Source organism: Neolamprologus multifasciatus, chromosome 12 (genome assembly GCF_963576455.1).
Source record: "Neolamprologus multifasciatus chromosome 12, fNeoMul1.2, whole genome shotgun sequence".
NCBI lineage: Eukaryota > Metazoa > Chordata > Actinopteri > Cichliformes > Cichlidae > Neolamprologus > Neolamprologus multifasciatus.
In genome coordinates, this window is record NC_140450.1 from 808,995 (window position 1) to 832,731 (window position 23,737).

The 23,737-nt window shown below is 48.5% G+C and overlaps 2 protein-coding genes across 9 annotated transcripts in view; both read right to left on the reverse strand.

The window, feature by feature from the left end:
- The window catches only part of ogdha (oxoglutarate dehydrogenase a), a 28,636-nt gene extending 24,989 nt beyond the window's left edge, over window positions 1–3,647 (reverse strand). Inside the window, exons 1-2 of one of the 4 annotated variants that reach the window (XM_085179716.1) lie at window positions 3,445–3,647; window positions 2–377 (exon numbers count right to left, since the gene is read on the reverse strand). In XM_085179716.1, the coding sequence (XP_085035842.1) occupies window positions 2–241 (240 nt within the window). In that variant the 5' untranslated portion in view covers window positions 242–377; window positions 3,445–3,647. The remainder of the gene's footprint in view (window position 1; window positions 378–3,444) is intronic. The other 3 variants (XM_085179713.1, XM_085179714.1, XM_085179715.1) reach the window with 3 other exon arrangements.
- Window positions 3,648–4,032: 385 nt separating this feature from the next.
- adam9a (ADAM metallopeptidase domain 9a) lies at window positions 4,033–23,432 on the reverse strand. 5 transcript variants are annotated; one of them, XM_085179722.1, is made up of 25 exons: window positions 22,998–23,432; window positions 19,181–19,281; window positions 16,740–16,798; window positions 16,321–16,399; window positions 15,043–15,119; window positions 14,687–14,885; window positions 14,444–14,509; window positions 14,298–14,369; window positions 11,940–12,109; window positions 11,749–11,830; window positions 11,457–11,590; window positions 11,205–11,376; window positions 10,642–10,734; window positions 10,457–10,561; window positions 10,272–10,362; window positions 10,077–10,182; window positions 9,408–9,591; window positions 9,252–9,332; window positions 9,071–9,176; window positions 8,847–8,994; window positions 8,607–8,709; window positions 8,279–8,314; window positions 7,983–8,012; window positions 7,688–7,746; window positions 4,033–6,704 (listed from the first exon to the last, which is right to left on the reverse strand). In XM_085179722.1, the coding sequence occupies exons 1-25, from the start codon at window positions 23,080–23,082 to the stop codon at window positions 6,635–6,637; spliced, it is 2,508 nt and encodes an 835-aa protein (XP_085035848.1). In that variant the 5' UTR covers window positions 23,083–23,432; the 3' UTR covers window positions 4,033–6,634. The 5 variants fall into 5 exon arrangements, 4 of the variants coding, with proteins under 4 accessions (XP_085035848.1, XP_085035849.1, XP_085035850.1 ...); XM_085179723.1 differs by lacking the exon at window positions 22,998–23,432 and adding an exon at window positions 19,456–22,022 and having other exon boundaries at window positions 19,181–19,372; XR_014877149.1 differs by having other exon boundaries at window positions 6,594–6,704; window positions 7,848–8,012.
- Window positions 23,433–23,737: the final 305 nt, after the last annotated feature.

Consider the following 23,737-nt stretch of genomic DNA (forward strand, 5'->3'; position numbering starts at 1 on the left):
CCTTATGAACACTCTTGGGATTTTCCAACCAGGCGTAGTACATCTCCTCCACATAGTTGGAGCTCGTCCCATTCAGGAACGGCTCCGAAGCCACCGGTGCTGTGTAACACCTGATTGGCTGAAACGTCCTTTTGCCACCCGTGGAGGTGACTGTGATTGGCCGCTGTTGGCCGACAGTCTGAGCCGCCTGCGAGGCGGTGAGCGGACGCAACCGCGCCGCACAAGTCCTTAAACGATGCATGAGCAGTCCTTAAAGTATCACACGTGGCGGTGACTTTCAGTCCGACAGTCCGGACGTCCTCGACCTCACAACGATGCAGAAGAAAAACGCAGGTCAGGGCCACAACAGGAAGCAGTCAGACGTCCACGTCAGTCCTCTGAGAGAAGAAGAGAGAGAATTAGCCCCTGTTCTCCAGACCACAGTCACCTTTATTCAGATGTGAGAGAAAGCTGTGCTTTAGGATTTAACGATGGCGGCTTCTGTCTGACGAGCTTCTAATAACACTGCGAGCGCCGACTCAAGCTGCTGTTTGCAGAGGAACACGATGTCAGAGTCAAGGCTGATCTGCGGCGCCTGACAAACGGCGTCCTCAGAAATGCAGCACAGTGGATTTAAAGATGCTAACGTTCAGATTTACAGACAGCAGTTGTCAGACTCGCACTCCAGGAACGACCTGTAAGATCGGTGCATCGCACGCTTTTACTTTCTGTGCAGGTGGCTGTCTGAGCCCGCCCAGTCACATGACTACACTTGCAGGAGGAAAACAAAAAACACTGTGTTCCCCTGCAATAAAGTTTATTCAAAAACACACCTGCTGTTTTCACACACATGACGTGCCATCAGAGGCTGATCTGCGGCGCCTGACAAACGGCGTCCTCAGAAATGCGGCACAGTGGATTTAAAGATGCTAACGTTCAGATTTACAGACAGCAGTTGTCAGACACGTTAAAAGTCGCGCTTAAAGATCTCTTTACATCAGGCGGAACGGTCACATGACCTAATGGTGGTTTTGCACTCAGTAATCAGTGGCGCCTGGCTGAACCGGCCCCGAGAAGCCGGCTCAGGGCACAGATCACTGATCACAGACATGAACTTCAGTCCAAAACATGTGAGCAACATTTCCTGACACCAGAGGCCGACGCCGCGCTTCAGGAACAACCTGTAAGATCGGTGCATCGCACGCTTTTACTTTCTGTGCAGGTGGCTGTCTGAGCCAGCCCACCTAGTCACATGACTACACTTGCAGAAGGAAAACAAACACACCTTGTTCCCCTGCAATAAAGTTTATTCAAAAACACACCTGCTGTTTTCACACACATGACGTGTCATCTCACCCGTCTCCAGGTAAACACTGTGAAACTACGAGCACACCGAGGTTTCTGCCTCTGATTGTTTTTTCCTTTAAAAGGTCTAAAGTTCCTGATTTGAGGAAATTCTGTGAAGCACAGCAGAACAACACGCTGCAGAAATAACGACTACAGTTTGATTGTTGATAAAAACAGCACAGCCTCCTCACACCACGTCTGACTTTTAGCTGGTGTTTTAAATTTCACCAACCAACACGGAGCCTGTATGACGGTCAGCGTATCCAGGATATCTTTCCATGTCTGGCTTCACTCGCTAACTATCAATCACACTGGGGTGGGGTCACATGACAGGTTTATCAGTGCTCACATGAAAGAGGCCTCTGACCAATCAGAAACATGCACATGCGTGTGTGAGAGAGTAAAGGCCTAAAAACATGAATGTGTGAGCTTTGCTCAGTCAGACTGGAAAACAGCTGCTGGATTAATAAAGTTTATCCAAAGCAGGAAGGAAACCAGTAAAACAGACGCCTGTGATTAAAACCCTCTCGCTACTCTCGTGGTAATTAAAAATCTTTAGTTTTGGCATTAAATGCTCTGAGAGGACAAAGAGTCTGTTTACATGTCGATGAGGTCAGGACGCAGCAGCAGAGCTCCTCCTGAGTTTCTTCCTGATGCTCATCAGATAAAGAGAACACCTTCAGACCCTCTGACTGTCTACAGAGGATCTTCCAGTAAGGGTGACGCTCTTTTCCAGAAATCTGATTGGTCAGTAGGCTGTGTTGGTGACTGCTGAGCTCATATCTCAAACAATACCCGCCCCAGAGCAAAGTACCTCGGCTCGTATAGGTACTCCACCACAAAACAGGCCTGAGAGAGGTCCTGCAAGGTCAGCAGGGTTTGTCCTGCTCAAAATGGAGCAGAGTGAATGTGAGTCTGCACTTCCTGTTTCTATGACCTTGTGAAAAACAAAATAAGTTTTCTGCCTGAGATAATTAAACCAAACTAATTAAAGTATATTTATTACAATCCTGGGAGTTTTTCTTCTTCGCAAGTTGAACATCTCAATTCTTTGGTCATGTGACTCCCAGCAGTTTTCTGCATTGATGGGAATCCTTTAAACTGGTGTTACCATGTTGCCTTTTATTTCAACTTGCAAAACAGTGAGCTGTAACTCACGCAGGTCATATTGTTCCTGCTGTTTCCTAAAACAGCTGCACAGATGCTGGAAACCCGGATGTATCCCGCAGACTGCTGATCAGAGATCAGTGTCACACTGGGTGTTTATACTTCTGACCGGTGCTGACTCAGCGAACAGGGTCAAGTCTGAAGTCTTCTGCAGATCTTCACAGAACTCAGGGAGTTAAAGTTCTCCAAGCTCTTCTCAGAACCCAGTTACAGAACCGGAACCGTGTCGTTCTGTGAGGCGGGGTCACCTCCCAGCCCCCACGGGCTTGCTCTCGCCACCCACCGGGACTTTCTGCTTTGTTTTGACCTTGTTGGGGCTCCACTCCCAGCCTGCTCTCCTTCCCCTTAACCCTGCCTGGACCCGCCCACTACCTGCCTACCGCGCCTCCTGACTGGCTGCCTGTGAGAAATCCAGACTTCTCTATTGGCCACCCGGACATTCGATCACTTTGTCCTTTCACGAGTCATGAGTTCCCGAAAATGCCTGCCCGTGTTCCCCAGACATCGTAAAATTATCTGTTTTGAATGCATAATGGCTAAAACCCGCTGTGTGTGAAGCCACACGGAGCGGCTCTCACTGCGCAAACTCACGCTTAGCTTCAGCGCTAACGCGGCGCGTTATATAATTAGCTGATTAGCTTCACAAAACGCCCCTCCTTTAAATTAACAGGTATTAGCAGTTTCATTCTGAATAAGTTTCTGTGTTTGCATTCAGTGGAGGCGTTTGCTCCGCTTATGGAGCCTTTAAACGGACGGCCTCGCTCCAAATGTTACTTTAAAAGGCCGTAGCAGCTAGCACGCGGCTAGCAGGCTAACAAGGCATCTTCGCATTCGTCCAAACGGTTTTCATTTTCCACGAATCAAAACCGGAACCCGCCCCCGAGTGAGCCCGCAGGTCGGACCGAGTCCTCGCTCACGGCCCAGCGTCCCCCCTAAATGCCCGGTACTGACCTCCAAGCACAGTGCTGGGCTCCCTCTCGGCCGGTATCCCGGATGCCCTTCGCTTCTCCCGGTAAAATGATGACAGCTCGATGTGTTGAGCACAGGAGCAGAGCCCGCGCTGACGTCACCACGTACAATGAAAGGGGCGTGGTCCCGCTGTAGAAAAACTACAAACGGAACTAAACAAATACACTAACAAGGAATCTTTTTTATACTCATTTAAATGTTTGTTGTGAAAAAATCGTTCAACAGTATTTTATATATATATATATATATATATATATATTTCAGTAAAAATAACAACTTAAGTCTAAAATAACAGTTTAAAAAATAGAAAAAAAGTAGGGCTTGATTTTATTTTAATGCCCCAACTCCACAAAACTAATTTAAAATAGTTATTGTATCAGGACATTAAAAAACCCTTTTGGTCCTAAATATATTTTTATAAAACCTGTACAATTCTAAACCAAAACAACTTTGAATTTCAAAAAGATTTTTTCAAATTTAAAGTGTGATAATGACTGCAGTCAGGCTGTGAGTGCTTTTCTGTATATTAAATGGATGTCACCACAAACGGGAACCTGAATCCTGACAAACTATTTTCTGTGCACCTTTATTAAGTCTGAAAGCAAACAAATCACAGTCTGTATGAACAGTTTATTAAATTATCATGTTCAGCTGAAGGACCTTTATTCTTCCAGGTTTGGTTTTCACAGCAAGCAGCACAAGTTTGAGCTCCACTGGCTGTAACAACCTGAACCTGTCCAACAGGAAACAGGAAGTTGTCCAACAGGTGAGAGATCATCCATCGAATCATAAAAATCATCAGTCAGCGCGGAGGCTTCCACGCCACGCAGCAACGTTAATAATTAAATGTTCAAATGACCACAGATTACAGGTGAAAAGCAAAAAGAAATGATTAAATCATTCATAATAAGAGAAAATGAAATCTTTTACACAGGTTCAGTATGAATGTAACCCCACTGAGGATGTCTGATTGGCTGATTGGCTTTAAAGGGGACCGCTTCACGTTGGCCTGTGCTGACCCAAAATAACACTTGAAGCTTTTTCCACCTGGACCACCAGCTGTGCTGACAGAGACCTTTTACCTGTTTGGGTAAAAGTACACGTATTCACCCAATTTCATGAAATTAGGGTCTTAAAGTTAGCGTAACCTGGAGAAATAAACACTTCCAATTACCAAGATGGCTGCTGAGCACCAAGAGTTTTGATTTTACAATTTTATAATATTCATATTTAACATGGCCAAACTTCCAAACGCATATACACCACAAACCTTTCACATCAGCTGACTTTAAGGCAGCTGGCTAACAGGAGCAGAGACAAACTCCAAACTGACTCTGCACCCCGAAGCTAACTGCACCGTGGAGATGCCTCTAAGCTAACTTGAAGCTCTGTGAGGTGAAGCTTTGATTGCATTACAGAAATTTGGATTAATTTAAGTTGTGAATCATGAAAAGCTACTCTGACAAAGTGCAGAGGTGGAAACGATAAGAACGGATCCCCTTTAAACGCTGCAGTCAGCAGCTGCCTGTAACCTGAAGCTTCAGCTGCTCTCAGCTCTTTAAATAACTGCGTCCGACTGTCTTCACTCAGGAGCTCAGCACAGACTACGGTTTATTTTTTTGGCATGAACAGTCAAATGGCACTAAGATAGCCCTGTGAGCAACACATCAACATCCTCAGTGGAGTCCTCAGTTTCTGTGCAAAAACCCTCAAAAGAGCAAAGTAAGTGAAAAAAGACATTTAAAAATACCAACGTGGTTACACAGCACAGTGCATCCAGGCTCGTCAGCTGCAGAACGCAAGCGTTTGGTTCACCGGTGGTGTAAAAATCCCTGGTTTGAATCAGACGCCCTGAATGCGGGAAGAGTTCAGCGTGATCGCTGCTCGCCCGGGACAGGAGGCGTGGACGCTCTCGGGACATTATTGCCAAGAATTTCAAGGACTTTGTTCCACCTTCAGACGCCGTCACACACTCTGAATGCTCAGCAGGCTACACCCAAGTTCATGTTTCTGCTAAAGTTCTGCTTCCACTGGACATAATTTTAAAACACTGGTGAAACGGGGTCTGTGTCCCCCCAGAAGAAACATGTGGCTCTGCAAAAAGCTTCAACCGTAACAGAAGAGCGACAGATTTAAAAAAAGCTCCACTGAGTCAGTCATACTGGTAATAATAATCAGGTGTGTTTGATAAAGTCTTTGAAAGAAAGAAATGAACGATGTTGGGAGGAGCTGCTGTTCAGTTTGAGCAGACTTGTAGTGAACGTGTTCTCAGTGCAGGTCTGAACTTCAGTTTCAATTCTAACAGATGATTAGGAATCGTTTATCCTCCATGTGTGATTAATCCACTTTGCTTGTACCAAACGTGACTGCCTACGGTTCCCAGAATGCTTTGCAAGCTCAGACTCATAATTTAACTGGTGGAAATACCTGGACAGTAGAGGCGTACCGAGCAGCCTCGCCTGGTGAGCGTTCGTTCCCTGCAGAGACGGCGCCATGCTGCATGACGAACTGAGACCAGAGGAGCTACGCGCTCAGACGCTGTTTGCATATCGTAGATTTACAGTTCTGTGAAGAGCGAGGGAGCGAACGCAGGGCGAGCCAGACGATGGAAACAAACGCACCGGCGCACAACCGCAGGAGGGTGCGTTACATTCCTAAAACAGTGCTGAGCAGATGGGCGGTGCTATCAGTGCTTTCATTCAGAGACAGAAAAGAAACAAACCAGTGCTCAGATGCATGCTCCACCCACAACTACAAACCAGCCAATCAGAGCGAGAGGCCCACGTGGCCTGCTATACTTGCTATACTTTGTTTGAAAGGTCACATGACTAAATCAGAAAGGTTAAAAATACTTAAGCAGGCTTCGTAAAACCAACCAATCAGAAGAACTCGTGCTTTTAGGACAAGCTGATTGGCTGGTTAGGTTAGAGAACAGCAGCGGCTCCAGTTTGGACCTGCTGGGTTCCTGAAGGTTCTGCAAAGTTCCTCGTCCGGTCCACCTGGATCCACTTTACTGCGATGGCCGTGCAGTCTGCTTATCATGGCTACAGAATTGTTTGTGGCTGTTGCTAAGGAACTAGCTCTGAGTTCGCTGGGAAGGGTTTGAAGATAAGCAGAGGGGGGGGGGGGGGGGGGAGGGTCGTCCAGGTGTCGTTAGAAGACCCCTGATTGGTTAAACAGGAGGCGCGGGTGCAGGTCTTTGAGGCACCAGAGGTTGTGACGCAGCAGAAGGTTTCGGTTTCCTGTGCAAGAAAGAAGAAGAAACAGAGTTTTCATTGTGACTGGCCACTAAAACCACAGCGTACACTCTCTGAGACGACGTATCACTCCGCCACAGTTCAAACTGCTGGAGAGAAACAGCTACACCAGCAGTTAGCTTCTGGGTTCACTTAGCACCTAGCCACTCTAAAGACTAGCTTATAAATGTTATCTATCTATGGCCATCTAGTGTTGCCCTATTAGGAGTAAGCTGCTGTATCCAGTTTAGGATTAGCTTAACATTAGCTAGTTTCTTTCTTTGTCGAGTTAAATTAATGCTAGTGTCTGTGTGTTTTACTCCTGAGTCCAGTTAGCTTTAACGTTAATATATGAATTAAGTCAGTTTGCGGTTAGCTACTGGGTAAACAAAATGTCTTCCTCTGGCTCAGGGCTCTAGAGTGTGACCAAATGTTTCAGTGGTGCGACTAAAAAAAAAAAATTAGAGTTAGGCGCACCGGTGCACCCGTGGCAAAAAGTTAGTCTAGAGCCCTGATCTGGCTCATATTTAGATCCACTTAGCTTAAATGCAGCTTTTAAGTTTATTAAATCTAGAAGAGTAGAAGACAATTTAGCTTAAAATTAAATTGCATTTTAGTAACCAGCAAGCTCACAGTTGGCTTAAAATTATTTGTAAACACAGTCGATTTGGCATCAGCCACAAGTACAGCTTTGAATCCCATTAACTGTCCAATTAGCTTCAAGTTAGCATCTAAGGCTCAGTAGCTTAAATTTAGCTTCTAAGAATCATTAGCTTAAGGCTAGCTTCTATAACTAGTTAACACCAAGTTAGATCAAATCATTTAGAAGCTAATGCAAAAAGCTGTATTTTTTGGAAACATGCCGCTGTCGCCTCAAATGTTTAAAAACAACTTTTAGTTTGAAAGTGAAGTTTCCACATTTCAGGTTTGACTGAAATGATTGTTTTCGGTTTGTGTTTCGGTGCATGTTGTGGTGCGCGACTTCTTACAGAGGAGGCGGTGGCGGCTTCAGAGCATGGGAAGGAGCCGTCCGGCTGGTTTCCACCACCTGAACACACAGAGGAAGCACACCTGGGTAAATCTGCGAGTCGTTGTCCCACTCAAACCCTCACACCCATCTACCTGTCCTGTCTGACTCTCCCAGTGTACCTGATGTCATTGGGTCAGTGAAAGCTGCTTTCTAGTTTCCTGCTGTGATGATTAACCTGCAGACAGCGCAGCGCTAAGCTAACGCTACATCAGCAGCAGTAGTTAGAGTGGTAACGAGAAGTAAGCAGGGTTTACCTCTTGTGGTGGCAGCAGCTGAGCGTGGTGCTTCACATGGAGAGAGAGCAGAGCGTGTTAGAGCTCATGCATCAACACACACACACACACACACACTACAGTGATTAATCACACAGCTTAATCAGCTCATCAATAAACCGTGCAGACAGCCGATCAGCTGCTCGGTTGGTTAGTACAGTCTGTCACTGTAAGCGATCAGCTGATCGACCAGTGAGGTCATCTAACGACAGTGATCAATAACTGTGTTTGGTGTTCTCATCACTACATCTAACTTCAGCTTCTACACTGAGGCTTACCAGGAGAGCATCACCACCGTCTCCATTCTCAGCCTCCTGATCAGCAGGGTCACAGCAGGTTTGTGTCGTTAGTAAAATCATCATCATCATCATCATCATCATCATCATCATCAGGAGGCCGTGTGGGCGTGTCCACCTTAAGATTTTTAATTGTAACCTTCTGTAGACACGCCCACTCACTGCTCACACAGAACAAACCGGGTGAAGCTGCAGGAACGATGCTACAAACATCCTCACACACCTGGACAGGTGAGGCAGGTGTGTGTGAAACCAGGGAGACGCCGCCTCCTAAATCACATCTGCATGTTTACTCAAACCCTAAACTTACCCCGTCTCTGACGATGTTATTGGCGTTACCCCGGCCAACAGGTGGAGGCTGCGCTCTGGGAGGCGGTCTCCTGCTGTGATTGGCTGAAGCCACGCCGTCAGCCCTGAGGGAGACATGACCGTGAGAGCAGCGCCACACGTGCAGCTAATGGTTTACAATTATATTCAGTGTCCCTGAACGCAGCACAGAGAACACGTGGTTCCTGCGGTCGTGGCGGCGTGCGTGTGCGCGTGCACTCACTCGTATCCCTGAGACCTCTTCCTGCGGCTCAGCCCGAGTCGCCGCAGCAGCTCGTTCCTGCGCAGGAAAACGAAGACGCCGAGCGCGAGCAGCGGGAGGACGAAGAAGAAGAGGACGAGCAGGCCGTCCCTGACAGACGTGTCCTTATCTGGGGGAGGGGCACACAGAGGAGGTGCGTTAACACGGCTGACCTCAGGTAAGTCCGAGGTCTGCAGGTGACATACCGTTCCACGTGGGTCCGCTGTCAACGCTTCCACCGTAACCCGATAACTCGCAGAAAGGCGGAGCCCAGCCGTAGTCGCAGTGGCAGTTCCTGTTGCTGTTGCACACCTGCGACACAGACAGGCGACACTGAGTCATGTGACTCACCTGACAGACAGGTAGGCAGGAGGACAGGCGACTCACCCCGTGTCCGTGACATTTGGTGTGCACGTCGCAATCGTAGCTCAGGACGTCGGCGCCGCGGCACTCAAAGTTCACGCACACCTGAGCAGAAGAAGAAACGAGCTTTAACACCTCGTTGTTCCCTCCTCGTCCCCTTCCCTCCTCCCTCCTCCTCACCTTGTTCTCTCCACACTTGGTCCCTTCGTTCACCATCCCGGGGTCGGGCACGTCCGAGCCCAGCATGAAGTCCACGCCGTAGCATTTCCCTCCGGCGATTGGCGTGCTGATGATCGACGGCTCGATGCCGAACACCGTCTTCGCCTGAACGTTGGAGCACTGCAGTTTCCCACACATGGCGTTTCTATGGCAACAAACACGATGAGGAAAACGGAGGATTCAGGAGAAGGCTCGAAGACGGACTGTGGGAAAGACGCCTGAACACAGCACAGTCATGTGGGCGGGGCTTTGAAATGCACCCTGGGAGATGGAGTTTGTTAGCGACACAGGTGTAGTGACGGAGCGCACACAGCGCCACCATCAGGTCAAAGCTGGAGGTGCGTTTAACTTGCGTGGGACTTTGTGACATCATTAGTCGCAGCTCCTCACACTGGGACAGACCCTAAGGAAGTGTGTGTGTGTGTGTGTGTGTGTGTGTCTGTGTGTGTGTGTGTGTGTGTCTGTGTGTGTGTGTCTGTGTGTGTGTGTGTGTGTGTCTGTGTGTGTGTGTGTGTCTGTGTGTGTGTGTGTCTGTGTGTGTGTGTGTCTGTGTGTGTGTGTGTGTCTGTGTGTGTGTGTGTGTCTGTGTGTGTGTGTGTGTGTGTGTGTGTGTGTCTGTGTGTGTGTTACCTGCTCTCGCACTTCTTGAAGCCATGGTTGAGGTAGCCACAGTTGCCGAAGCGATCTCCTTTGCTGTTGACTTCTTTGAAGCAGAGCTCAGGAGCCGCCTTCGCCTCTGAGGAGGAGGAGGGGCGAGAAGGGGGGGGGTCAGCTGCTGAGTAATGAGGAAGAGGAGTGAAGATGAAGTCGTACAGAGGTACGTACTGTCTCCAAAGATGGCCTGACACTGGCTGTCGTAGTGCCGACACTTCCCGTTGTAACAGTAGGCCTCCTGGTTCCTGCAGGGCTGCCCGTTCTGACACACACACACACACACACACACACACAGATGTGATGAAGTACAGCTCAGCCAGCAGCTCACCTGCTCAGGTAAATGCAGCGGACCTCACCTGGATGAAGACGTCGCTCTGACACAAGGACGAGGAGCCGTTACAGAACTCAGCCAGGTCACACTCATCTGTGCTGGCGCGACACACGGTTCCCCCCGGCAGGAACTGAACACACACACAGTTACAGAGTGTGTGTGTGTCTGTGTGTGTGTGTGTGTGTGTGTCACGAGGCTCGCTGTGTTTACCTGACAGTTGGAGCAGCACTCGCCGTACGCACACTGAGCTCCAGACTTCAGCTTACAGGTCCGATACTCACAGCAGGGGTCCTCCTCACACTCCTGCACACACACACACACACACACACACAGACACACACACACACACACACACACACACACACACACACACACACGTGGTCGATCACGTGACCAGGTTTAAACAGGAAGTTTCTGGCGTAAAATCATTTTAAACGTTAGAAAAATCGCACAAAGACGTGAAAACGACCCACAAATCTTCACTTCCTGTGTGCAGGAAAACTCAACAACAGCGACGCGTTAATATCAAACAGGGATGTCAAACATAAGGCCCGGGGGCCACAATCGGACAGGCAAAAACTCCAGCTGGTCCACAGCTGTGGAACACGTGCACGGCGTAGATGTTGGACTTCCTGCTGATGAGGAGCTCGAGTTGTGTAATAAATCAGTGAGTGACTGTGTGGGCGGGGCCAAACTGACTGACAGGAGCGTTGCCGCTGCTTCGGCACACGTCGTATCAAAGGCATGTCTGACTCATTCTCTACACATCACACCTTCTCTGAGCCACAGTCGCACTCCTCCCCGAAGTCCACCAGCCTGTTCCCGCAGTAGGGGGCGCTGTAGGCCTCGTCGAGCCGCGGCACGTTCAGCAGGCACGACCCCCCCGTCAGCAGGATCATCTTCTCAAAGTCATCGGCGCTGCAGCTGCTGAAGTTCTTTGACCCTCTGCAGAGAGGAGACGCGTTAGGAGTGAGCGTGAGCGTGTACGTGTGAGCGTGCGGCGTAGCTCGCCGTGTGCGTCTTACGTGGCTCCGGAGTTCATGATGCAGGCGCCGGTGGGACACGTGCACTGCCGGCCGTCGTCGTGGTTCATGCCGAGGTTGTGGCCGAGCTCGTGAGCCACGATGGAGGCGAACGAGGCCACGAGGTTGTTGTTGAACTGAAGGACACAGAGCACAGGTCAGTCACGTGACGCTGAAATGCACGCTGGGAGACGGAGTTCCTTTTAAAGCCGATCTTTTCCCAGACGTGCGATTCAGAGTGAAATCGACGTCACAGATGCAGAAACATTTCATTAAACTGCACATGCTGGCGTACCGCGTTGATCCCGCCTCCGTGACTCCTGGAGCAGACGGTGGAGACGAACGCCATCCCGGCCGTCTGTCCGAAATTCTTCCTCCTGCACAGACACCATCATCATCATCACCTGATACACGGTCCAATCACATGCAGTAACAAACAAACCAGAAACAGCGTGTGTGTGTGTGTGTGTGTGTGTGTGTACTGACAGGATGAGCTGTGCTGAGTCATGGCGGCGGCGAGGAATCAGCTCCTTCTCCCTCCACTGGGTGAAGCGATTCAGGACTTCTCCAGCCGCTCCGTCGGTGCTGATCTGGTTCTGCTGAGTCCAGATCTCCAAACCAACCAGAACCACCCGGATATTCAGCTGCATGTAGATCTGCACACACACACACACACACACCTCCTCTTATTTATGCTTCTCTTCATTTTAACCCTTCAGCGTTGCGGTCGACCTTCGGTAGAGCACATTTTCAGGCTTTCACTGAAACTGAAAACCTTGTTGAGTCTTTTCTACCAATTGGTTTTCATCTGTAACGCCACAAACAGCCACCAGAAGGCGCTGTGAATGGAAACTGTGGGCTCTTCTTAAACCTCGCCCAACCAGGAAGTCAGAAACAAAAAACCGTCCAACATATTTTGAGTGTTTTTGATCAAACTAAGGTCTGAAGATATAATTTTTTGATATATGTTAGTGTTAGAGGACTTACTAAACAGATGTTTGTCACTTGACAGCATTAAAAAAGTGAAATTAAATGTTTAATAATTTTTTTAAAAAGTGGTGAACCAAACGGTTGATTTGATGGTGCTAATGCTAACATAAAGTTAGCATTAGCATGTTATTAAAATTGATTATTTGCCATAAAATCAGACCACTACACCCATTTTGTTTATCCGTTGCTGTTGATAAATCACATTAAGAATTTCCTCAGTAAGTCTTTTTTGTGACTTTCTGAGTTAGTATAACCGTGGCTCAGGGGGTTGGGAAGCGCATCTGTAACCGGAAGGTCGCCGGTTCGATCCCCGGGCTCTCTGTCCTGGTCGTTGTGTCCTTGAATGAATAGTGGCATTGTAAAGCGCTTTGAGTGCCTTGAAAAGCGCTATATAAATGCAATCCATTAATATTAGTAAAAATCAAGAATAACACGTGGAAATACCAAATTACAGTAGCTGGTAAATTAATATTACTAAGTTTTCAAAATTACAATTTGATGTTTAACAAGTGCTATATGGACGCTAAACAATTATATGGCTAAAGATCACATGGTCCTGTGGCATGACACTCATGATACCATCCACCTTCAACCACAGTGTGTTTGAATTCATGGTTTCATATGAAGCCACAACAGCTGGCTCTCTGCACCAGTATACTGCCAACAAACCAGATGAGTGGAGCTTTAAATTGTTCATCTGGCATCATCCACGACTTGCTGCTGTATCAGGGGGGTCTATGTTCTTCAATGCTCCCCTGAGTGAAAAGCAACAGAAGCTCCCTCTAAGGGGCCAAAGCTGTAAAAACACTTTGCAAACCCATAAAAGAACCTCGGTTCTTCACAAGTTTCTGCTTGGTCCAGAACTTGCACAGCTCCTCTGGTGTCAGGTACATTGGTACTGTATGACCTGATGAAGAACAGCCATGGAGCCTGTGATTACAGCTCTGATGAAGGTCTGATTGCAATGAAATGATTTGACAACAAATGTGTCAACCTCCTAAACAGGCCTGTGGGTTCATGCTTCTTTCATCGGTCAAACGGTGGAGCAAAGATCACCATCCCTGTGTATAATTATCATATGGGAGGAAATGAGCTTTGATATGCTATTACACCTGTATAAGACAAGTTATACGTTACAAGTTAGGAGATGGCATATCCCACAGTTCGGATCCATCCTTGATTGAATACCTGGTCTACATGAGCGACTGTGTCCTACTGGACCACAAACCGACGGCTCTCAGAAGGTTTCCGCCTGGTTGTGTCTGAACCAAGTTAACCAGCATCTGGAGTTGGACGACCATGATCCAGCTCTCCATCAAAGCTACACCCTAAGACCCCAACGACCAAAACCACGAGCAGATGTGCTGATTTGAAGTTTTTATTTTATCTTTGTAAAAACAAAGCTGATTTTGCACAGTAGTGTCTAATCAGACGTGTCCTGGATGTGAGTGTTCATGTATTTTGTTGTTTGATACTTTCCTTTGATGGAAACAGCCGTGTTCACTGAATGCTGCTACAAAGAAACTGTATCCAATGGCCTGGATAGTTTTTATTAATATAATCATAATTTGGCCCTTTGTTTGTTTTTTTCACCTGTATTATCTGATGTACTTGTGTTTGCATGACATTTCATACTCTTATCATTGAGTGACATCTCAGCCGTTTGGTAGAGATCAATATTTTAAAAACTGAACTATTGATTGTGGTTATTCCCCCAAATCAATAAGAAATGCAAACAAAAACACTGCATTGCTTTTTTCTTGGTGAGGACATCAAAGTCACTTCCTGTTGCCGTGTGCACGGTTCCCCTGACACAAAGCTAACTCAGCCGTGGAGGAAACATGTGACACTCACGCTGTCCACGAGGTTGGCGAGCAGAACCATCTCCTCCCTCACTGCCGTCGCGTTCCTGCTCATGAAGTTAAACTGGGGAGAGAGAAACACACGGTTACACGCCGCCCGCCGCAGCAGTCCCCCTCCACCCGCTGTCGTGCTCTCACCCTCTCGTTGTCGACCACCAGCAGCAGCTCCACGTAGTGCGTCTTGTGGAGGACGGCTCTCCTCACCTGGAACAGAAACACGGTTACTCTCTGAGAGCGCACGGCGGCGCTCGCGCTGCTGGAGCTCCATCAACATAAACTGTAAAGGAATGATGGCAGGACTCCAGAGCTGGAGAGCTGGTACAGGTCAAAGTTCAGGGGACAGGAAGTCAGCGTGCGCCGTGTGCGTGAGGGAAAACGCACCCGTCTGTGCTGCCCGTGAGGGATCTCCTCCCAGCTGGCCTGAGCGCGCTCTGTAGAGTTGGGGCCGTGCTCGTAGTGCGGCGTTTGGCACCCTCGGGGCTGTGATGTCACATCCTGCAGGCGATACACCAGGTGCTGGTCGGGGGCGGAGTCTAGCGGCTCAATGCCATAGCTGCCATCACTGAGGTGCATCACTCCCCTGAAAACACACGCACACACACACACACACAAACACACACACACACACACACACGCACACACACTGTTTCAGACTCGCCTTAATGCTCGCCATGTTTGATGGACCCGTGTGTCGCCATGTGTGTGTGTGTGTGTGTGTGTGTGTGTGTGTGTATTACCTGAGGCCGTTGCAGATGCTCATGGCGACGGATGAGCCCTCCACGCCCTGGACGAAGCCGCGATAGTGACAGTGGTCCTGAAACACAGACAGCTGACTGCAGCACCCACACACACCAGTGGGGGGCGCCACCACGCCTCCTACCCACACACACTGCTGTGACTGAATCACATGTTCGTAACTAGACTGAGTTTCAGTGACATCACTGCCGCCATTATTGCTGCATCAGTTCCACTGGAGCTCACTCACTTCCTGTCTGTGTGTGTGTTCCTGTCTAGCTATCTTTGTGAGGACCAAAATCTGCATTCTACTATACTTGTGAGGACACACACACACACACACACACACACACACAGGTTCTCACAAGTTTGAAGCCTTTTTGAGGCTCAAAGTGTGGTTTCAGTGTCAGGGTTACAGTTAGGTTACGGTCAGGTTTAGGGTCAGGCATCGTTAATGTTAGGGAAAGCATGTCAGTGAAGGTCCTCACTAAGATAGCTGAACGGGGTTGTGTGTGTGTGTGTGTGTGTGTGTGTGTGTGTGTGTGTGTGTGGGAGGCTTTGAGGAACACCAGCTCATCATCATCACTTCCTCTTATTTGTCCTCATGGAGTAGCGGTGGTCAAGCCGTGGCCCGTGGGTCTCAGGCTCCACCTATCAGCACGTCACCTGATCTGATCGACCTGATGACACAAAGGTCTCCATGGAAATGCCTGGAGGGCTTTTCCTTCAATGAAGGCGCCTGTGGCACATGAGGCTCAAACTTTACCCAGAATGCACTTTGTGAAGTTCCCTGCAGTGAACGATTAGACGCGGATAGTCAGCGGCGTCTTAGTTTCGTATCTCAGCGGTCTGCTGCTCTCGCTCTGTCCCCTCTGTGGGCGCAGCGAGCAGCGAGCTGAGAGCGCTCGGCCTGAACAAGCTGACTCAAGTTTAAATACAGGAAACAGGAGTCAGCGTGTTTCTGTACACTGACAGGAAGTGACAGCTAGTCACAGGATCGAACCCTGACCCTCGCCATGGTAACCATCTCCAAAAAAAGACTGCCACCATTTATCATTCAAACATCACACAGCCCGGGTCAGCTGACAGGAAGTAACTCCCAGCATGCACCTCTCTCTGGGAAACAGAGCGCGTGTTCTCAGTGGCATCGACGCCGCAATGACCATAAAGGAAAGAAAAGGGCGGGGCGTTTGTAAAGCAGGTGAGTCTGAGCGATGCGACTGGCTGACAGGACCGGTGAGGCTCATATACAACAGACAGACAGGTAGGCGGGGCGTTACCTGGACAGGTGGCGTGGATGTGACCAGGGATCCGTTGGGACTGTAGGAGAACACGGTGAAGTCTGTAGGCAGCAGCAGCCTGAAACAGGACAGTCATGTGACCAACTTCACTTTAACCCCGAACCCCCGCCTGCAGGTGTGAGTCTGACACGTCACACCTGCACCTGCCTCCCGCTGGCGCTCAGTCAGGTGTTAGAAACAGAAACAGTTTTATTAACAGTAAAATCTCTCAGCTGTTTGGTTCACGTCGTGTTTTTATCAGGTGGCGTTTCCACACCAGGACGTCCTGATCACCTGTCAGACTTTGAAATGTGATTTTGTGACCATGAAGTAAAAAACATGTCAGCCGTCTGCTGGCGAGCTTCGATCTCAGCGATCGTACGATTGTGCACACGTCACCGCCCCTCATCAGAACTTACTCGTTTCTCTCCAAATGGACGACGCGCTCGCTTCCATCCACGCTGATGATGTAGGACACCTGCACACACAGAAAGGTAACTTTGAAGTGTGACAGCTTGTAGAATAAAACATTGAGCATGTGTGAGTGCAGGTGGAGATCAGCCAATCAGAAAGCAGAACACCAATATGTCTCATTCCCTGCCGTCCTGTCGCCATGTTGGATTCACAGAGCTCAGAGAGCGACGCGTCCTTCAAAGCCGGTTTGGTACACGAGCGCCGGGATTACCGCTTCGATCCTCACGAGGAGCATGTTAGCTAACAGTGACGGTAGAGGTGGGGAAAAATGGATACTGTGTAGCATGGTGATATTTTGTTTGCTAATAATGTATCAATACAGGGACAGCAGAAATCGATACTTTGTTACAAAAAGGTTTTTGTGCTCTGACTTCAGAGCATGTTGATCCTTTTTCTGAGCAAGAATCCTGACATTCCTTCACTGTCCAAATGTGTTTAATAAACATGACAGTTTACTTATTTTAATTTAAGACATGTTTTATTTTAATTAAGTTTAAAACTTTTTATTTAATGTAAAATTATATTTTGTTTTAATTTACTTTCAAATTCTTCAGTTGCTGAAGGGGCTGCATAGTTTTCATAAACTGCATAGTTCAGAATAGCTATAATTGTACCAGATGGTTGATTCAGTTAAGTTGGACTAGACTGTAATACAAACCGTTCAGTTTGTCAACAATCAAACTGAAATGAGAGAAAGACTGAGTGTGAGACTTTGATATTAGAGAAAATGATGATTGATAAAGTTTACCTTTATGTACAGAATCTGAATATCGCAAAATATTTTTTAAAAATTGCAATAATATCGTATCGTGGGATGTGTGGTGATTCCCACCTCTAAGTGACGGCGCTAACTAACAGCAAACGCGCTGACACTAGCGTCCGATATGTGGCAGACACACAGTCGCTCCCAGCAGTGGTTACCTTTGTACCCGTGATGTTTGCGGGCTCCACTTCCTGCTCCGTGTTGTGGGTTATTTCGGAGCACGAAGCTGATCGAGGGATGAAAACGGAGCTTCTCCAGGTTTCATTTTTATCTCGTTTTAGCACAGACGGCTAAAACAGCTCGTGTTAAAGACACGCTCCATCTGCTGTGAACAAAGACTTCGTCGACTCCAGTCACTTTCCGCCGCAGTGGAAAAAGGGCCAGCTCGAGCACGGGCTGCCAAACATCTGCATCGCCTTCATCATGCATCCCACTGCTCGCCGAGCAGGTCACCGAGCCTCTGACTCACCTGTGTGTGTGTGTCTGTGTGTGTCTGTGTGTGCCTGTGTGTCACCAGAACTATAATTAGCGCACACAGACAGCTGGTGTGGACAGGAAGTCAGCGGTGGTCTCCATCGTCCAGCTGCCAGCAGCAGCTCATCCGTCCTCTAACACAGCAGGGGTCAGAGGTCGGGTACCTTGGCATCGTCATGGAAACGGTTCAAGCTCAAACTCATTAAGCAGAGCTGCTGCTGGGTCTGGCTCGGTCAGCGTTCCCGTGGCGCCTCGCAGAGTCAGCTGACCTTGTTTTTGTTTGTGGAGTCAGGTATCTGATGACATCACCAGGTGTATGTATCCGTTCTCAGCTCCTCTGTGGGTCACGAACCCCGAGGCAGCCGTCGGCGCTGAGAGCAGCGAGGTCATCACTGCGGCGCCCGGTTTTTGTCCGACGTGCCTCCACAGGTGAGGAGCTCTCCCCCGTCAGCTGTTTCCACAGGAAGTGGGCGATGCTGACGAGTTCCAGAGAAAGTTCACGTTCAACAGTTTCACACAGTAAAACGTGGAAAAACGTGGTGATCCGAGCACGCTCACATCACACGATCCCGGGAACGATCAGCTGTTTGTGACTCAGCTGGAGGACAATCGGCTCCGAGCAACGTGTTAGAGTCTCTGCGAGCAGCAACACACACACACACAGACACACACACAGACACACACACACTCACACAGACACAGACACACACACACAACACTTTCACAGGGGTGTTGTCTCTGAGCAGGCTGCACATGCCAGCAGAGTGTGTCATCGTGTGTGTGAGCATGTTGCAGCGTGCAGGGAGGGACAGCAGCACGGGCGGAGCGAGCGTGTTTAAACGAAGCCTGCAGGCGTGCTGCCACATGGACGTTGTGTTCGTGGCGAGCCGAACACGGTTTAAAGCTAATGTTTAAAATCTGTGCACAGTCGCATCAGTGAAACAACGCCTAACGCAGACTGGGCTCACAATAATCTGAGCTTCTTCGTGTGATGGACCAGCAAAGATGGAGTCTGCCCGCCTACGAGTCCATGGCTGGTTCTGACCCGGAGCTAGCAGCGCTGCTTCCTGTGTGCTCTCATCATCGTCTTACTTACACATTGTCTCTGTGTGATCTGTGAAAATGAACTAGAAATAAAAACCTCCAAACCTGATTGGGCAGTCCTCCATTCACGTCCCTCCTCAGCCTGCCTCCGATTGGTCGAGGGACAGTCAGCTGATAGGAGGACAGGTGCTCGGTCTGGTGAGAGTCTGCAGGAGGAGACGGGAAACGAATCAGTTCAGTTTGCTCTGTAAACAAGTTCAAATCCTTCGCCACAGCCTCAGAACTGAACATCGTTTGGTGCACGTGTCTGCATAAAACATCAGCTGAGAGGAGGCGGACCGCCTGTCACCTGTCACCTGACTCAGGACTCGTTCATGAAGTGCTTTACAAACCCGAACATCACGGCTAACACCTGGATTTTCCTGTTTGAGAGCCGCTGACCACACAGCCAACAGCCACTTCCTGTTAAGGACACGCGCAGATTTTCCTAATCGATGAATCTAACGATAAATTTTTCAATCCGATTCGATTATTTCCCCAAAATTTGACTCGTATATCAATTTCACATTTACTCATTTATCTCAATGAAAAACACAAATTTCTTCATTTGAACACCTTTTAATAAAAACATGCTGTTGTTGTGTTCGGTGGAGTGATTTAAGTCGACTGCGGCTGCCTCATTCATGTTGCCGCTACTCGCTGACGCCATGTCTGTTTTGAAAGTGACGACGCATCGACACATTTTTTTACGTCGACGTATTTTACGTGTTGACGTTGGCGTCGTCCCAGCCCTACCTCACACTGATGTTTAGTTTCTGTGTCCTCATTTCCCTCTGCGCTATCGATGATGTCACTAGTTAGCCAACATAAGCTAATGTGAGTCTGCTAGCCACAACCAACCAACCAGGTGACATCACGTCCTGTGCTGACAGAGGATGGCACTAAAAATGTTTTTAAAGCTTACAGAATCTGGATTTATGCACATGAAACTCATCTTTACGTCTCTGATGACACTCCTGCTCTACTTCCTGCGTGCGTTTTCCTGGTTTGAGCTCAGCCGGGTGTGTTTCCACACTGTCTGAGGAGCATCAGTGAGACCTTCAGCAGAACATCAATGAGTCCAGCCGTCCCTGCACACCATCGCACCACATTCTCTCTCTGGATTTCCTCCTCGATGGGAGGCGGGACTTTTGAACCCGCCGCCCCGGCCTGTGAGGTCTGCTGCTGACTTTCAGCCTCACCCTTCTTCTGTTTTCCTTCTTTAGCTTTGAGCTGATAAAGTAAAGCAAACACGCTCAGAGCAACATGACGGCCTGTTTGGAAATGAGCTCAGTGAAAGAAAATAAATCCAGCCGCAGAGCTTTAAGCTCCTTACGGCGCCGCTACAACAGCTTCACTGTTTCCTCTACAGCAGCTGAACGCGTCCTCAGCAGCTCCTGTTGGCAACAAAGCAGCTGATCCACACACAGGTATCAGTGTCACAGCTCAAATCACACGTTTCAAAGGAAGCTCTGAACTGTATTTTGTTCCTCAGGAGAAAAAAACCCAAGTGGTGGCCTGTCAAACACACACACACACACACACACACACTGTGTTCTTCATTTCTCGCCATCTGCTCACAACTGACAGCATGGTGTCCAACACGAGTGTGTGTGTGTGCATTAATCTGTAGCCACGGTAACGCCTGCAGTCTGATGTTAACGACCTCGCCGTCCTGAAGCTGGGCAGGAAGCCTCCAAACAGGAAGCACTCACTGCTTCCTGCTGGTTTGTTGAGCTGCTGCTCATCCCTACCAAAGGGAGCCCAGAAGGAAAACCCCGGAAAAGTGACTCCAAAGATAATCTCAACCACAGATTTTAAAAAAGCTAAATCAGGTGGAACCATGAGGAACACGGAGACGAGCAAAAAGCTCTGAGAATAAAATACAGTAAAAACTAAATGAACTAAATGAAAACTTGAGTAGAAACGGATTTAAACACATTTAAAGAAGGAGACGCTGCGACCAGCCACTCAGGAGGAGGAGCCTCGCCAACCCGATCAGACTGTATTTAAAAGATGGCCGCACCCTCTCTGATGTACTGCCAAATGACTCGCCCTCTGCTGGGCGCTGAGAAAACTGCAGGTTCACATTATCAGACCCTGAAGCTGCTTTCATTGTGATTTCATTGTGAGTGTCTGTAGGTCCAAGAAAAACACCATGAGTCATGATTCAGGGAAACTGTGAGTGTGTGTGTGTGTGTGTGTGTGTGTGTGTGTGTGTGTGTGTGTGTGTGTGATTCATTCAGACTCTGGATGACTCAGTGGAAACTTCTCACAGAAAGGACTGGTTTCATTTTTTTTAATCTGATTTTTCTTTTCCCTCTCTGTGAATCGCTACCTTATCGTGGTGGAGGGGTGTGTGAAAACTGAAACCCACAGCTCAGTAAAGCAAGCACCACTTCCTCCTGGGAGATCCCAGCTTCCTTTCCCAGGCCGGAGCAGGAGTAAAATCTGCTCCGGCCTGGGAACAAGGAGGCGCTGAGGAGACGTCCTCGGCACCTGAACTGAGTCGTTTCAAACGAAGGAACGCCGGCTGTACCCCAAGATCCCTCCAGAGGTCTGATTGCTCACGCTCCACTTTCCCCCTCAGACCTAAGTTCAGCTCAGAGAAGCTCTGAGAGGATCCATCAGCAGGTCCAGGTCACCAAGGCTGCGTTCACACTGCAGGCGAAAGCGCATCAAATCCGACTTTTTTGACCCTCTGCGACCATCTATCCGATCATGGTGTGACAGTGTGAACGGCACAAATCCGATATTTACAAATCCGACCTGGGTCACTTTCATATGTGGTGCTGAATCCAATACATATCTGATGTTTTAGAAAGCTGCTGTTTGATGGTCATGTCGCATTAAATCCGTCTTTTACATCACTGACACAAGACAGACACCAATTATCAGCGCCGGAGAAGACATCGCTAACGCTTCCTGTCCGTCCAGTACAACTGCTGGGAAGACAACGTTGGAGAAACGTGAACATTTTATTTGTTCTGTATAATCTGCAGATTCTGACAGAAGTTATTTTGTTATGTAAATAACAAAATACCTTTATAACTTAAAGCAAAATTGGGAAACAAAGTCCAAAACAAGTCTTTATATTAAGGCCATCAGTCAAACATACTGTTGCTCTGGGTCTAAACAGAGCGCGTTGTGCGTGACGTCTTCTTTTGCGCATGCGGCCGCTTTGAGCGTTTGCTGTCGCATTTTATTTGTAGTGTGAACGAGCAGACAAAACAATCTGATTTGATCAAAAAATCGGAATTGAGCATTAAGACCTGCAGAGTGAACGCAGCCTATATGATCTGCTGCTGGTTTGGATCGCTCTGTGCAAAAGTCCTGAGCCTCAGCTTCACCACTCTCAGGTACTTGGACACCTGAGCAACAGTAACTGGCTTTAAACAGCTGGAGGATTACAGAGGAGCTGCATCAGAGGAGAGGCGGGGCCTCTGTCATCATCATTTGTCCTGCCATTCATCCTCATTTCCCGTCTAAGCCCCGCCCCCATTCTCTTTCGTCTGATTGGCTGACTTTAGGAAGCCGCAGAGCTGCCGACCCAGTGCTTTACCTTACTTTTGCACACACGCCCGTCACTTTGTGAAACTCCGGCCACATTTAACGTGAAACCTTAGAGCTAACTAGATTACTCCTACCTGTACGCTCACCTGCGTGCTCACAGAGGCAGGCAGGAGCCAGAGTCGGTGTAACCGTCCTCTCACTCCGATGAAGATTAAACTTGGACACATTTATAGAAACATTTCAGATATTTGTTCGCAGTGACCGTCAGAGCAGCTGAGGGTGACTACACCTCCCGTGATGCCCCGGGTCAGTGTCCCTCACAGGGCCCGATAAACCTCCTACTCAGCGTGCTCTTCCTCACCCCTCTCACCTCTGCAGTGACCGTTTCCGATGAGCAGCAGGAGGAAGAGGAGCCAGCTGATGCCCAGCAGCTCCGCTGTCCCTCCCATCTTCATCCTCCTCTTCTTCTCTCCTGAATTAAAGTGCCTCCTCTCCCTCCGTGTGTTACTGCAGTCTGCGCTCTCTCTGTCTCCCCCCGCGGAGCTTCATGTTCAGCACCCAGAGCAGCTTTTCTTCCTCGGCCGGGCCATGGCAGCCTGCCCCGGGTCTACACCGTCCGCGAGCTTCCCGCCCGGACCCCAAAATGTCCCAGAGGTCAAAGGTCAGCCCCGAGTGTGTGTGGGTGTTTGCTCTGAGAAGTCCCGTCCGAGCTGAAGCGCGTCTTCTCCGCGCGCGGCTGATATTTCTCTCCTTGGAAACTCGACTGAAGCTGAAGCAAGCTGGCGGAAACAGCCGCAGCTTCCTGTGCGGCTCTTCACAATAATAGCACCCAAGACCAATCATCTCGAGAGGAGCAAAACTAAAATCATAAAATTAAAATCAAGTCCGTCTTAATAATGTTCCAGTAAACACGAATATCAATGAATATAAAAAGATTTAGAAAATTATTTTAAAACATTGATTTGATTACTGGATGTGGACCTCACACAAATTACCAGAAGTGGACAAAAGTCAGTTCCTGTAAGGTCAAAGGTCACATCAGTAGACTTTAGTAGATGATAATGAATACAATCAGGGCACAGTCTCTGTTTGCATTTTTATTTGATTTGA

What these genes read in the sequence shown, in the direction of transcription:
- adam9a (XM_085179722.1), bottom strand. Translation starts at nt 23,082, where the DNA reads ATGAAGATGGGAGGGACAGCGGAGCTGCTGGGCATCAGCTGGCTCCTC. An exon ending in TTCAAGAAGTGCGAGAGCAG is followed by an intron (nt 9,592 to 10,076) that starts GTAACACACACA and finishes TTGTTGCCATAG; the next exon opens with AAACGCCATGTGTGGGAAAC. An exon ending in CCAAATGTCACGGACACGGG is followed by an intron (nt 9,177 to 9,251) that starts GTGAGTCGCCTG and finishes TCTGTGTCGCAG; the next exon opens with GTGTGCAACAGCAACAGGAA.